This window comes from Microtus oregoni, unplaced genomic scaffold (genome assembly GCF_018167655.1).
Source record: "Microtus oregoni isolate MIOR12 unplaced genomic scaffold, Mior012 000004F_ref0000308, whole genome shotgun sequence".
Classification (NCBI taxonomy): Eukaryota; Metazoa; Chordata; class Mammalia; order Rodentia; family Cricetidae; genus Microtus; species Microtus oregoni.
Genome location: NW_024543063.1, coordinates 11,075,631 through 11,089,771, shown reverse-complemented (window position 1 = coordinate 11,089,771; position 14,141 = coordinate 11,075,631). Strand labels below are relative to the sequence as shown.

At 43.1% G+C, this 14,141-nt stretch overlaps 2 protein-coding genes across 8 annotated transcripts in view; one reads left to right on the top strand and one right to left on the bottom strand.

The window, feature by feature from the left end:
• LOC121447209 (nuclear autoantigen Sp-100-like) overlaps positions 1-9,798 on the top strand; it is a 73,557-nt gene extending 63,759 nt beyond the window's left edge. For 2 of the 5 annotated variants that reach the window (XM_041650335.1, XM_041650333.1), the window contains 5 exons: positions 2,998-3,113; positions 4,371-4,488; positions 4,768-4,839; positions 5,557-5,700; positions 8,900-9,798. In XM_041650335.1, coding sequence (XP_041506269.1) covers positions 2,998-3,113; positions 4,371-4,488; positions 4,768-4,839; positions 5,557-5,700; positions 8,900-8,992 — 543 coding nt within the window. In that variant the 3' untranslated portion in view covers positions 8,993-9,798. The remainder of the gene's footprint in view (positions 1-2,997; positions 3,114-4,370; positions 4,489-4,767; positions 4,840-5,556; positions 5,701-8,899) is intronic. The other 3 variants (XM_041650334.1, XM_041650337.1, XM_041650338.1) reach the window with 3 other exon arrangements.
• A 3,437-nt stretch (positions 9,799-13,235) lies between these two features.
• Positions 13,236-14,141, bottom strand: part of LOC121447466 (nuclear autoantigen Sp-100-like) — a 34,464-nt gene continuing 33,558 nt past the window's right edge. For all 3 annotated transcript variants that reach the window (XM_041650737.1, XM_041650738.1, XM_041650739.1), the window contains one exon: positions 13,236-13,793. In XM_041650737.1, coding sequence (XP_041506671.1) covers positions 13,570-13,793 — 224 coding nt within the window. In that variant the 3' untranslated portion in view covers positions 13,236-13,569. The remainder of the gene's footprint in view (positions 13,794-14,141) is intronic.

The following is a 14,141-nucleotide window of genomic DNA, read 5'->3' as shown; positions in this document are numbered from 1 at the left end:
GATGGCGTAGGAGGTCCTTCTGTTTATGTATTGCTTTCATTGGTTACAGGGAGCGGGGCCCTTTGTTCGTCCTGGCTGCCCAGCTAGCTTATACCTGAAATAACCACATAGAAATTGTATTAATTAAATCACTGCCTGGCCCATTATCTCTAGCCTCTTATTGGCTATCTCTCACATCTTGATTTAACCCATTTTTAATAATCTGTATATCACCACGAGCTCATGGCTTACCAGGAAAGATTTAGCACATCTGACCTGGTGACTCCATGAAAGTTCTCTCACTCTGCTCTCTTTCTCCCAGAATTCAGTTTCCTTTTCCCCACCTACCTAAAGTCTGCCCTATCAGGCCAAGCAGTTTCTTTATTGATTAACCAGTGAAAGCAATACATAAACAGAAGGACCTCCTACAGTTGGAGAAAAGCTCAGTGGAAGCTTGCTCTTTCCAAAGACCTAGGTTCAAAACCTAGCATCCACTTGGTAGCTTGCAACCATCTGTAATGGTAATTCCAGCAAATCTGACGCCTTCTGTCCTTTGTGGGCCCCAAACTCACAAGTAAGATGCAAACATACATGAAAGCAAAACATCCATACACATAGAATTAAAGTAAAAACAAAAAAATCAAAAGGACAAGGGCATGGCTAAGTGGTGAAGTGTTTACCTAGTGGTAGATGCTTGTCTATCATGCTTCAGGGTCAAACTCCAGCACCATGGAGGAAGCACCACTTAAAGAGAGCTGGATGTGTATGGGGATGTACCTTAATAGTGCAGTGATTGTCTAGGTTTGTGTTCTATGCCCACATTAAAAAAGATAAACCCAAGGGCCCATCCAGGCCTCTAGACAATGGACCACTATGTAGATTTGCCTGTGTCCTGCTCTTCCTCAGGACTCACTTGCAGTGTTTTTAATAAATGACTCAGAAATCTTGACCCAGCAACTTGATAAGAGTGTTCAGCAAACATAGCCTCACCTGCTATTACAAAAAGCAAAGACTGTTGCAAGGTTCCCTGCCCCGAGGCCCTGTTGAAATAGATGCCTCCAAACATGTCCCTCAGGGGCCATTCAAGGTACCTATAAAAGAGATCCCATGACCAGATTCATGTTTGCAGCCTAGAATATGAACATTGTGTGTTCTTTTTTTTTAATTAATTTATTTATTTATTAAAGATTTCTGCCTCCTCCCCGCCACCGCTTCCCATTTCCTTCCCCCTCCCCCGATCAAGTCCCCCACCCTCATCAGCTCAAAGAGCAATCAGGGTTCCCTGATGTGTGGGAAGTCCAAGGACCACCCACCTCCATCCAGGTCTAGTAAGGTGAGCATCCAAACTGCCTAGGCTTCCACAAAGCCAGTACTTTTGTGTGTTCTTGTGTCATAGTCAATGTCTGGGTGAAGAGAGAAATCAAAAATTACAATTTTATCCACTTAGATATTTTTCTTTATTGGTGATGTCACGGATAAGGAATTCTGTACCCCAATAGTATCAGGCCGTACACATGTGGTGAGACTTAAACTTAGGGTGAGCATGACTGGTATAGGGCTGGGTGTCTGAGACAGGGAAGGGCAGGGATGAGTCAGGGTTCACATCTGGGCTTCAGATGATGGGAGGTTAGAGGCTCATTATAACAGGGGAACAGGGACAGTGTTACAGACAATAAAGACCTCCCTAGCGAAGCACAGAGTGAGTGCTGGAGGCCCAAAACAAGACCAGAACACAGACCTGAAAGACTAGAGAAAGAGTGGTCATGGGAAGAACTGTGAATATTGAGGCAAATGAAATGAGTTGAGGGTAAAAGATAGAATCCAAGGAGCCCCACGTTCCAATAGTGGAACTAGCTCTACAACCCTAGGTGATTCTCCTAAATATATTTATTTAATGTTAGAAATGTCACCTTGGAAACTGATTCAATAGAATCAGAACCCAAGATAGTCTTGGCTACATGAGCCCCCTCTCAAAAAAAAAGATAATGAAATTAATTTATTAATTAAGTTACATTAAGATATTATATTTTGGAGTTAGGCTATCCTAAATGGTAAATATGTTAGGTTATCTTTAATTCAATTTTTCTCTTACTATTGTTTTTTTTAATTATTTTTATTGATATCTACATGTTTCTCTGCTCTCCTCCCTACCTCTCCCCCTCCCCTTCAATCCTCTCCCAAGGTCCCCATGCTCCCAATTTACTCAGGAGATCTTGTCTTTTTTTAATTCCCATGTAGATTAGATCTATGTATGTCTCTCTTAGGGTCCTCATTGTTGTCTAGTTTCTCTGGGATTGCAATTTGTGGGCTGGTTTTCTTTGCTTTATATTTAAAAACCACCCATGAGTGAATACATGTGATAATTGTCTTTCTGTATCTGGGTTACCTCACTCAAAATAATGTTTTCTAGCTCCATCCATTTGCCTGCAAAATTCAAGATGTCATTATTTTTTTCTGCTGTGTAGTACTCCATTGTGTAAATGTACCACATTTTCCTTATCCATTCTTCGGTCGAAGGGCATTTAGGTTGTTATTGCAATAGTGTTTCTGTTATTTCCATGTCAGAATTGCTGTTTTCAAAATGTAACTTTTTCTAGTCTGACAAATCCCAACAATTCTCTGAACTTCATTTCATATCAGAATGCCATTTTCTAACAACTCTGTTCAATACTAGTCCTTAATATTTTGAGGAGAGGGCCTGGTGAGATATAGAGAGAGTTAAGAGCACTGATTGTTCTCCCAGAGGACCCTGGTTTGGTTCCCAGCACCCATTGGCAGCTGACAACCACCTGCAAATCCAAGGCCAGGGGATAAGATTCCAACTTCTGGCCTCTGCAGTCAACTGCGCATATGTGGTGCATGTATATACACTCAGGAACACACACTTAAAGCGAATATTTGAAGTCTCCTTTAGAGTAAAGAAATTTCTGGGCCACCTTGGTTTAGGCAAAGGCCACCTGCTCTAATATTCCGGTGTCACACTGCTCTTGATGATTTCTGCAATATTTCTCCTTGTAGCTGGAAAATTCAAGACATTGTATGGTATGCGGCGGGCGACGGAAATTGCGCCCTTGTGTTAGTTGTAGAAAATTCTATCATAAGACTTGCCACATCCCACCTGTGGAAGACAAGAGGTTAGTAAGACAGCCCTGCTTCTACCAACCCCCCGGCCCTTCCTCCTCAGGACACACTTCCTCCCTACACACACACACACACACACACACACACACACACACACACTGCTGGTTTGCTGTCTCCAGTTGGAGATATCTTGATACAATGAGAACAAGACTCTTAGTCTCAAGATCCAAATGTATCCAGAGCAGTTTCTCAGCACTCATAGGAGAAGATTAAAGGAAATAATTAATAAAAAGTGATTACCTGAAAGAAGTGTTCCTCCCTGTCACCTATGTGCTCCACTGGGGTGATAGCACTGAGGAGCGGTTGTTGGCTTTGACCGTGCATTCATCTCCCCCACTACAGAATTACAAAGTTGATAAAGCTGGGCTTTCAAGCCTTCAGAAATACGCCCCAGCATTCTATCAGACTAGTTGATCCTGGGTTGCAGAGCACTGCATGAGAACTGGAAATTCTGTGTGTCAGCACCCCACCTCCACCCCCGCTAAAGCACCCCTTTGCTTTAGCTATATCTCTGGGCAGAGATAGAATGTGAGATTCCGAGAGGTTGAAAAGGGATGGGATGGGCTCTGTGAATGGTGTGGACGAAACTACTGTGACCCAGGGACTGATGTCTCCTGGAACGCCTCTAAGAGAACATTGCCCTCTGGTGACAGGAGGAGTCATAGCACCACCCACTGCACCCAGGGCACCATCTCAGAGGATTATTGGAAACCACTTCTTCTAGCTAGTTAGACATGATATCAAGGCACAGAAGGAATCAGTTCTTTCACTCTGCCCACATGCAGCTCCCCACTGGGCAATGTCAGAAGAAAGGACACCTGTAGCTTTTGCTGTGCTTACTCAGCAAGGCTGAGAAGCAAGGGTTGTTTTCTGGTTTTCTGACTATAACTGTCATCTATTTGGCTCATCAAGGTTCAAAACTCCTGTGCTTAAGGCACTAACTTCACTGCTATGACCAAACATGGCTTATTGTCAAGCTTTCAAAACTCAGAAGGAAACTCCAAGTTTTGAGGTCAATAGGAATCCATTACTTCCTTGGGTACCACCTCATTCACAACACTCACTCTTGATAGTAGGTATTATATTTGCCTATCGAACCCACATGGAGAGCCAGTCCAGTGTCCTCCAAGAGTGACGTTGAATACTAGGTGGAAAGCACTGACCCTCTTGAACAGAGGTCTTTGTCAGCCACAGGAATGTGGGCTGGTCCACAGCCTCTGGCCTTGCTCACTTTATCTCTGATCTCTCAGTGACCCTTGGAGTTGTGTCATCTGCAAGATAAAGGATCAGGCAAAGTGCCAAGAAAATCAAGCACGCCATAAGGAATCTGAGGTCCTGAAGAGGAAGATGTTGCCTGAGGAGCAGCTGGTGAGTCAGTGTAAAGTTGAAGGTCTCTCTTTTTGGTTGGTAGAGGAACACGGTCGCACAGAGAGTAAGGAACAGAACCCCAAGGTAAATTGTGTTGTGCTTTAATCACAAGACCCAGTGTGAAATTCCTATTCCAGGGAGTATTTGTATTTGTAAATACCGTTCGTATTTGTCTCAAAGGGGTCAAAGGTCTGAGAGTCATTTGTTGAATCTTGGAATTTAAGCAGGCCTTTTCTCCCTAAGTTGCCTTCCACTTAGATTGCCTTTCATCTTTTGCAGAAATGTGAGCTGCTTCTCTTGACTGTCTATTGCCATTCAAAAAGTGTCTTTTTTAAATTCAAACCAAAGCAAGTAAGTAAGAACAGCAAAACTGAAATCTTGTGAATGGTTTTATTCCGATAAAAGTTGGCTTTCTCTTGCCTTCTTGTTGAGTGTCTTTGTGCAGGAAGCCATACATAGCAAACTACCATAGACTGGGGCAGTATACACAATATAAATTTGTTTCTTATGGTTCTGGACACTGAAGGTCTGAGGCCAAGGTGTAGATAAAGTCTGGCTTCTGGTGAGGGTCTTCTACTTCTTTGTTTGAGACAAAGTCTCACTGCATCTCTGTCTGACCCGGAATTCACTCTGTAGACCAAGAAGGCCTTGAACTCATAGAGATTTCATTTGCCTCTGCCTCCTAAAAGCTGGGGTTAAATGTGTGTGCCCTCACAAGTGGCTAAAAGTCTTCTAGGAAGCAGGCAACTCACTTCTGACTGTTCCTTCGAACGGCGAAAAGAGACTGAGAGTTTCCCAAAGTCTTAACAAGGGCGAAAAGAGACTGAGAGTTTCCCAAAGTCTTAACAAGGGCACTAACCCAACTCCCAGAGGCTGTTCCTTCATAACCCAATTCAAAGCCTTTACTTCTTACTTCCAGTGTGCCAGGGGTTAGGATTTCACCCTATGAGTTAGAGGGATGGAGATGCAAGCATTCAGAATTCACAACCATGGGAATGTGTGGTAGACTGACTAGGGACTATGCTGACAGCAATCCCTCCCCCCGCCCTTCTGCACTTTCCACAACAGAGGAAAGAAGACTTTCCAGCCCTCCAGGAACACATGTGGTTAGAAAAAATTAAGAACAAGCTGAACAAGAAGGCATACCACTCGGTACAACATTTTGTTGCAGATATGCGCCTCATCTTTCAGAACCACAGCATATTTTACAAAGTAAGAGCCTCTGCTTTGCTTTCTTTTCTCTCTGAAGTGAGTCATTTTTCCTCATGTCAATTCCCCTCATCATGGGGCAAGCCCATACAAGTCTAAGTTGAGGGAGGATTCAAAAAGTCCCATGATGCCGGTGGGGAAAGCAGCAGTGACTCACATTGGACCTCTGGAAGTTCACTTTGAGACAGTCAGTTTTCACACATTTTCATAGTATTCTTCTTCTTCTCCCAAGTCTTCCCAGGTCCTCCTCACCTCCCTATTCACTCAACTGCAGATTTTCTCCCTCTCAAAAAAAAAAAAAATGGTAAGCAAAACAAACTAAAAGAAACAGATAAACCAGACAAAAGATAGCAAAACAACACAAAAGTGTGTGTGCCCCCGCCCCCAGACACACACATGAACAAAGAACAAAAACCTAGAGGCTGTTTTATGTGGATCAGCTACTCCTGGGCACAGCGCCTGTCCTGAAAGGCTGATATACCCAGTGACACTCTGTTGGAGAAAAGTAACTTTCGCGGTCCCAGCAGATACTTACTGTGAATAGCTCTCTGATTAGGGGTATGACTAGGTGTTTACTTCTCAAGGATGAGATTTTGTCTGGTTTGAACCTCTGCAGGTCTTCCTTCAGCATCCCATCAGAGTCTCTATGTGTATGTGATGTAGGATTCCCCTCTATATGATGTAAGTGTCATTAGTTAATAAAGAAGCTGGTTTGGGCCTATTGCAGCACAGAATAGGGCAAGGCAGGAACTCCAAGCAGATAGAGGAGAGAATAGGCTGGATCACAGAGATACCATGTAGACACTGCAGGAGACAGACAGGCCAAAACCTTGCCAGTAAACCACGAGGCTTGTGTGTATGAGCTCTCCAGTGGCTTGATGATGCTGTTTCTTGAACTCATCACCACTTCAAGGTCTGACAGTCTCTGTGCCACTTCTTCCACTTAGATCCCTGAGCCTTGAGGCTGTTCTTGGCCTGCTTTTAATCCTAGTCCTCAGGAGACAGAGGCAGGTGGATCTCTGTGAGTTCAATGCCAGCCTGGTCTACAAGAACTAATTCTAGGACAGGGTCCAAAGCTACGGAGAACTCCTGTCTCAACCCCCCTCCAAAAAAGGCATTCCATTTAGAACTGAATGTTCCATAGTCAGTCTATGGACCTTGTCCAGTTGTGTGTCTGTTAATTCCCATCTACTGCAAGAAGCAGCTTCTCTGAGCAGTGCTGAGTGATGCTCTGCCTTTCCTTCTGACAGATACTAATATTAATAATACTTTAATAATAATTGTAATAAATAGAAATAAATCTTTTAAAAAATTGCCACAGAATTAGAAAATCCCACTTGTCATTGAATGGGGTGACCTAAGGTTAGGGGCATGTCTTTAAAACATGTTGTAATAAGAACGGCGGGGTTGCGTCCCCAGCACCCCAGCCGCCCACATGGCTTATGCCCCGAAATAATTACATGGAAACTGTATTCTTTTAAACACTGCTAGGCCCATTTCTATCTAGCCTCTTCTAGGCTAGCTCTCGCACCTGGACTAGCCCATTTCTAATAATCTAGGTAGCCCAAGAGCTGGCTTACCAGGAATGATCTTAGCCTGCGTCTGCCTGGACTGGGAGAATCATGGCGACTCCTTGACTCAGCTTCTTTCTCCCAGAATTCTGTTCTGTTTACTCAACCCACCTAAGGGTGGGCCTATCAAATGGGCCTAGCAGTTTCTTTATTGCTTAACCAATGAAATCAACAGATTGATATATGACACTCCCCCATCAAAAACACTTTCTCAAAGATCTGAGGGGAGACAAGAAGGAAATCTAAGCCAGTTTTAGTGAAAAGAAAGTACAGCCAGAGTCTAGAACACCACACAGAGGTCAAGGTAGACAACTGAGAGGTGGGGAAGGAGATACAATGACATTGTCACATTGAGTTTTTGTCCACTGAGGCATGAAGTGGGCATGAAAACTTCATCTTGTCCAGAGTGACATGAGTTTGGGGTGTAGGAACCATACTCCACTGTCCCTCATCAACCTAGAAAGAGCAATTAATATCACTCCATTACTTTTTATTTTAACTCTATTGTCAGTCAAAGACGGCTCTTCGTGCCCCAAATTTAGGATGAGTGTATGAGAAAAGATACAGGTAACTGAATTCATTGTCATTGACTTTACCTCCTACCGTTTGTTAGTGCTGGGCCCAAAAAGAATAAGTAACATTATATCAGTTTACCTTTTGTGGCTAGTTTGAGAACGTAATATCATCGTTTAGTTTAACTAAGCGTGACAAATGGCTTGCTGAAAGGGTACTTTTTGAAGGGTCTTGCTGCGTAGACCCGAACAGTCTTGAACTCACAGAGCTCCACCCGCCTCCACTTCCCTAGGATGAGACAGAAGGGTGTGCCACCACCACCGTGCTAGTATTTCCGTTTTAAGTTATTGCACTAAGATTCTGCCTCTTATTCAAATTTCGTAACTCCTTATCTAGCCTAATAAATTCCCAGGAAATTAAAAGTTCAGGGAAAGGAAGACTCTGCTCATTTCTGCTGTCATATCTCACCTAGACCAACATGGTAGAGTGGAAAATCTCATACCATGAAAACTTTGTTTCTTGCAACATATTTGAAATATATTGCATAAAATTGCTTCAGGTTATCTGTGAAATATTTATATAAACTGGATGAATTTTTTTAATTTTTGACTTCAATCCTATTTCTGTGGTGTCTCATCATGTATAGACAAATATCCCAGCATCTGAAACTCAAACCACTGCTGATCTCAGGCATGTGGAGCAAGGGATATTCAGCCTGCAATACTAGTTTTATTTCTGTCTTCCCAAGAAAAGACATAACCAAACTCTCAGGGAATATAACCTCTTTATTTAAAAAAAAAATGGTTACACTTCTATTTATTTTACTTTGGGGGGAAACAATGCCTCAGTGCAAGCCATGGAGCGGTGCATGTGGAGGTCTGGGAACAACTTGCTAGAGTCGGTCCCTTTCTACCACGTGGATCCCAGGATTGAACTCAGGCTGCTTAGCAACAGGTGTCTTTACCCACTGAGCCATCTCGCAGGCCCCATAACCTCCTCTTAGCTGGGTTAGACCTCAGCACTTGGAATAGTCTGAGCAAAGTTCTGGGCTATCCAGAGGATTGGTTGGCTGAGCTTAGCAAGCTATGGCAAGCACTAATTTCCTGATTCCTTTTCAGAATCACAGGTTCAGCAACCTTGGACTCAAAGTAGGAAGTCTATTTGAGGAGACTTTCAAAAGAATTTTTTCAATCCAAGGTACAAGCAAATAACATCAAACGTGTAAGCACATGAGTGGCTTTGTTCTCATCATCCTTTGTATTCCGTCCATCACCCAACCCTCCAGCCGTCAACTGCACAGTGCTCAGAGAGCCCACCCTCCCTTTTGCCCTTCTGTGTATACGCCCTGCCAACCTTCTACTTCCGACTTTCTGTATTGTCCTTCCAGTTCCTGTTTATTTACCTTCCTAAATAAAACTTAACGTTTGCAATGTACACCACAATGCTGAGCTGTCCGGTGCTGAGGGAGCCCACTGAGAAGGTGACTCTGGAAGCAGAGATGTACCCCTCCCCAATTTTAAACCCAAGTATACTGCCCCAAATGTCTCCAAAGCATCTTTTCTAAGGATGACCTGGCCCTTTGAACCAGTGACTGAGTGGAGATACCAACAAAACAGACCAAATATGAAAACAGTGTCCTTGGGAAGAACTAGAAGGTGAACCATGGCAAACAGATATTACAGTTGTTTATCCTGTGTAAAATGGAAAGGAGAAGCTGGAGAGAAAACCCAGCTGGGAACTGTGGCTGACTGCTCGGCTTCCACAGACAGTTTCTGCTGACTGTCTTGAACATCCAATTTGATAAGGTTGTCTCTCAGTTTCTGTTTATTCTTCAACCTGGAAGCCTCACCAAATGCTAACTCTGGTCTGCCCTGGACTCCACTGGGAACTCCAGACCCCACCCTCACCAATTCTACAGACATCCCCAGTCAGTTCCCCCTGGATATTCCAAGTACATGATGAGCAATGATCTGTTGTTTTTCTCTTTGGCTTGTTACATACTTAATAAACTCATTCAAAACTCAAAGTATGGCGGTCATTGTTGTTTCTCAGGATTGAGCAGAACATGACGGGGTGGGTCAACAGTCTCCACAAGATGCTATTTCTATTTTAAAGTCGTGACTCCCATAAAAAGTGAAAGAGAGTAGGACCAGACAATGGATAGAGTGACAATTCCCCCAACAGGCACCTGGCCTCTGCTCAGGATGGTAGAATAAAGGATCAAATGTCATCTAAGTCTAAAACTGCAGTTCACAGGGAAAGCATGTCAGGAATGGAGCATTCCAGGTACTTTCTACTTTCTCCTCTGCTTTTTCTTTACAAAGAGTGCTCACTGCTCAAAGTCATTGATAGCTGGGCAGACTCATGATGATGAATGTAAAACTTTCTCAAACTCCCAGATTCTGTGAGATCACAGGGAAAAGAAGATAAAAATCCAAGTTGTGAGGAGCTTTGTCTGAGATTTGTAACAACAGCAAAAGGCTTGGTATTTGAACAGTATGTACAAACAGGAGACCTCAGTTTGGTACATTGTACAAGGTTTGTAATTTAGATTCAATTCCTGTATTGAAGGTTATTAAAAATCCCTGAAGAAATTGATTTGCTTATAGCAACATTCATAATAACTAGCTTAAAAAACAAAATTGTGTGTCTAATTAAGATGGTTGCTTGTATTTTTTCCAACTTTGTTAGGCTTTTAATCACTTCCAAAAGTAAGTCTCTTAGCAAAATTAGGACTTACTTAAAAACTGCTTCATGGCGGCTAGGGGTAGTTTTATGTGAACTTGGCACGAACCAGAGCTATTTGGAAAGAGAAAACAGCAGCAGAGAAAGTGCCAGTACGAGAATGGCCCACAGGGCATATTTTTGACTGATGAGCAGTGTGGGAATCCTAACTTATCATGGGCGTTGTCCCTGGGTGCTATAAGAAAGCAGACTGAGCAAGTCATGGAAGCAAACCAGTAAGCAGCCCTCCTCCGTGTGTCTCTTATCAGTTCCAGCTTCCAGGTTCTCGCCTTGAATTCCTGCCCTGGTTTCCTTGAATGATAGACTCTAAGCTGTAACCTAAAATAAACCTTTTCCTCTCCAAGTCAATTTTGCTCATGGTGTTTATCACAGCAATAGAAACCCTAACCAAGACATGTTTTCTTTTTGTGGGTTTTTGTTTGCTTGTTTGTCTAAACTTTCTCTAAATGTTATACACGGTTTAGCATCATGAAACTAGTAAGGCTGTCCTTCTGTGAAGATAAAGGGCTTAGAAAGAAACTCATTTTTAACCCTTACACTCCAAAGCCAGCCAGTACCTCCTAGACAAGGAATCCTGCTAAGTTACCTGGCCTCTTGATCAGACAGGCCCTGGAGTCTCCAGCAATTGGATTCTGATCCATGGACATTCCACAGGGAGGAGAACCAATGGAGACAGACATGTTCCCTATGATTCCAAAGGAAGACAAATGATCTGCAGGGTCCTGACACTTCACTGCAGACCACACAGCTGATAGAGGAAAGCTATGGTAGCCAATGGGTCACTCCTAAACCCCTAAGTGAAACACATACAGAGTCTCAACAGACTTTACAAACAGGAAGGTTTGTCTTTGGCCACCTACATGGTCTTAGATACCAAAAAGGAAAGTATAATCAAAACAACTGCCAATCAGATAGTCAGACTTTAGCCAGTTTTAAAAGGAACTCTGCTAAATGTCATAAAGTCGCTAACTGGATTCACCTGTTCAAGAATAAACTTTATTTCCCAGGAAGCATCTAAAATAAAAGACAAGGGAGACTAGAACAATAAACAAACTGGGGACATATACTTTGTCTTCAAAAGGGACCCCGAACCTCAGGTAAAAGCTGGATGTGGTGGTGGCACACGTCTTTAATCCCAGTACTCGGGAGGCAGAGGCAGACATATCTCTGTGAGTTAAAGACTAGCCTGCTCTACAGAGTGGGTTCCAGGGCAGCCAGGGATATTTGTCTCAAAACAAAACAAAACAAAACCTGGACCCATTAGGCAAGTTTTTCCTTGAACATTCCCTGGCTCTATTGATGATGGCTAAGCAGGTTTGTTTCATAATTCATCAAATTTTTCCTGAGACATCATATCCTACACTGTTGCTCTCTGTTCTTTCGCTTGGAAGCCTCATCTGAAGAAATCCTGCCCAGCCCTAGACTCTATGTGGAACTCCAAACGACTTTCTCAATGGGGCTTCTGTGGTCTATGTCTGGGAGCATTCAATTAGATATTGTTTTACTATCTATAATTTTACTTTGATTTGCTATATAATTAATAAATTCACTCATTCCAAACCATTTTATTAAGTTCTCTTATTCAGTGTATTAAGAATAAAGGGATTTTATTCAGAAAAAAATAAAGTTTAGGTTCCCAAGACCTCCCTGGGTAACTGACACCCTGGTTGACAAGCTGCGGCATGAATGGTGGGCAAGCTGCCCTGCCACACTTGAGTGAACCAGCCAATGGGAACAAGGTAAGTGCACCAAAGAACAAGGCTTCTAGGAAAGTCCCTAACCTCTGAGTCAAGGTTCTCTAGAGGAACAGAATTTACAGAATGGATATTTATAGTTGTAGATAAATACATATGTGCATATATGTATATATATATATGCATTATACATATATACATATATATATATATATATATATACACACACACATAAATATAGTTGTGGATCTGAGGCTTGAAACAACCCAAGCAGACACAAGAAGTCACACAAAGCAAGGTTTTGTTACTGAGGAGCATGGCAGAAGTCCAATCAGGGACAACAGTACAGACTTGGGAGCTGACTGCATCCCCAAACGTTCATGTGTTTAAGCACAAAAACCACAATCATCTCTGCCAGGTTGCAGTTATATGTTCCCACCAATCAGGCTTCAGAGGTTAGGGACTTTCCTAGAAGCCTTGTTCTTTGGTGCACTTACCTTGTTCCCATTGGCTGGTTCACTCAAGTGTGGCAGGGCAGCTTGCCCATCATTCATGCCTCAGCTTGTCAACCAGGGTGTCAGTTACCCAGGGAGGTCTTGGGAACCTAAACTTTATTTTTTTCTAAATAAAATCCCTTTATTCTTTACTATTTGTTTATGCTTTTTCAATTCTTTGAACAACATGCCTGAAAACACCTGATCCAGACAGACACTCCGAGCAGCATCACTTTGAGGCCGAGGCTAGCCTTCTGCCTCATCCTCATAGGTATTCACAAATACAGTCAGCTAATGGACACTCAGGACATTCAAGAACTCTATGCAAGGAAATGGGAATAAAGGCTATTATGCTTCAGATAGTTATGGTTATATGAAAGGGAAAAATCAAAATAAAACTTGTAAGTGACCCATTTTCTTTTGACTCTATCAATAAAGCCAGAGACTATTATTGTCTAACCTCTCTGCTGTGGGGTACCCACAAGAGAAGACTGCTTGGACACATATTTAATCCAGTGAAAATCTTTATTAGCCAACCAGTGACCACATTAGGTGTTTCAGATCTCAGTGTGGCCCTAAAGTTTGTACGTACAAAATTAATGTTCTGGGTTGAGTGTTTCCATTAACAAGAACCATTAGCCAGAACCAGAGCTACATGAGCCAAAAGGCATGGTTGAACATTTAGAGACTTTCCCAGAACTATGGACTTTGAGGGATTCGTTCTTCATTTTCATTTTAGCAGGTGGTACTGTCCATATGCTGAGTTTTACAGGTTGAGCGGTACTTCCATCATGGAGTCAGTTGTGCTAAGGTCTGGGGGGCTTACTAAGGTCTGGAACCACATCTTCACAAGGGTCATAAAAAGTAAGGTGTAGAGAATGGGCGGCTGGGCTCTTCGATGTCCCCCAAGAATGGAGAGTCAGGAAACAGGAGACCTGATCTCCTAAGGGAACCTCTGCATTCTGGAGCCCAGGGTACATGATCCTCACCCTCCTCATCATCCACCTGCTGCCTGCGTCTCGGTGTCAAGGTGAAGAGTTCCAGGAGTTCGCTCTCATCTTCCTCATCACTGCTGATCACTGCACAGCAATACAAAACCCCTTAGGGCTCTCGGTGAATGACCTCAAAGCTGATTCTACTGGAACCCCAGAATGCAGACACAGGGATGACCCAGAAGCTTGGGCAATGTTTAGGTAGCAATGCCCCTGCCATAGTTGGTCCCTCCACTGTGTTCTACTCAATGCTGACTTTGAGGTGGCTTTGGTTATCCCAAAGCCTTACTGTCACATCTCCATCTCCTTAGGCTCTTTTCCCCCTTCCTGCTGTCTCTACCCATTTCTCTGTCCCTGCTGGCCCCTCCCTCTGCCTTCTCTCACTCTGTGGATCCCCATTGCTTTCTGCCTCTACCCCATCCCCACTACCCACAC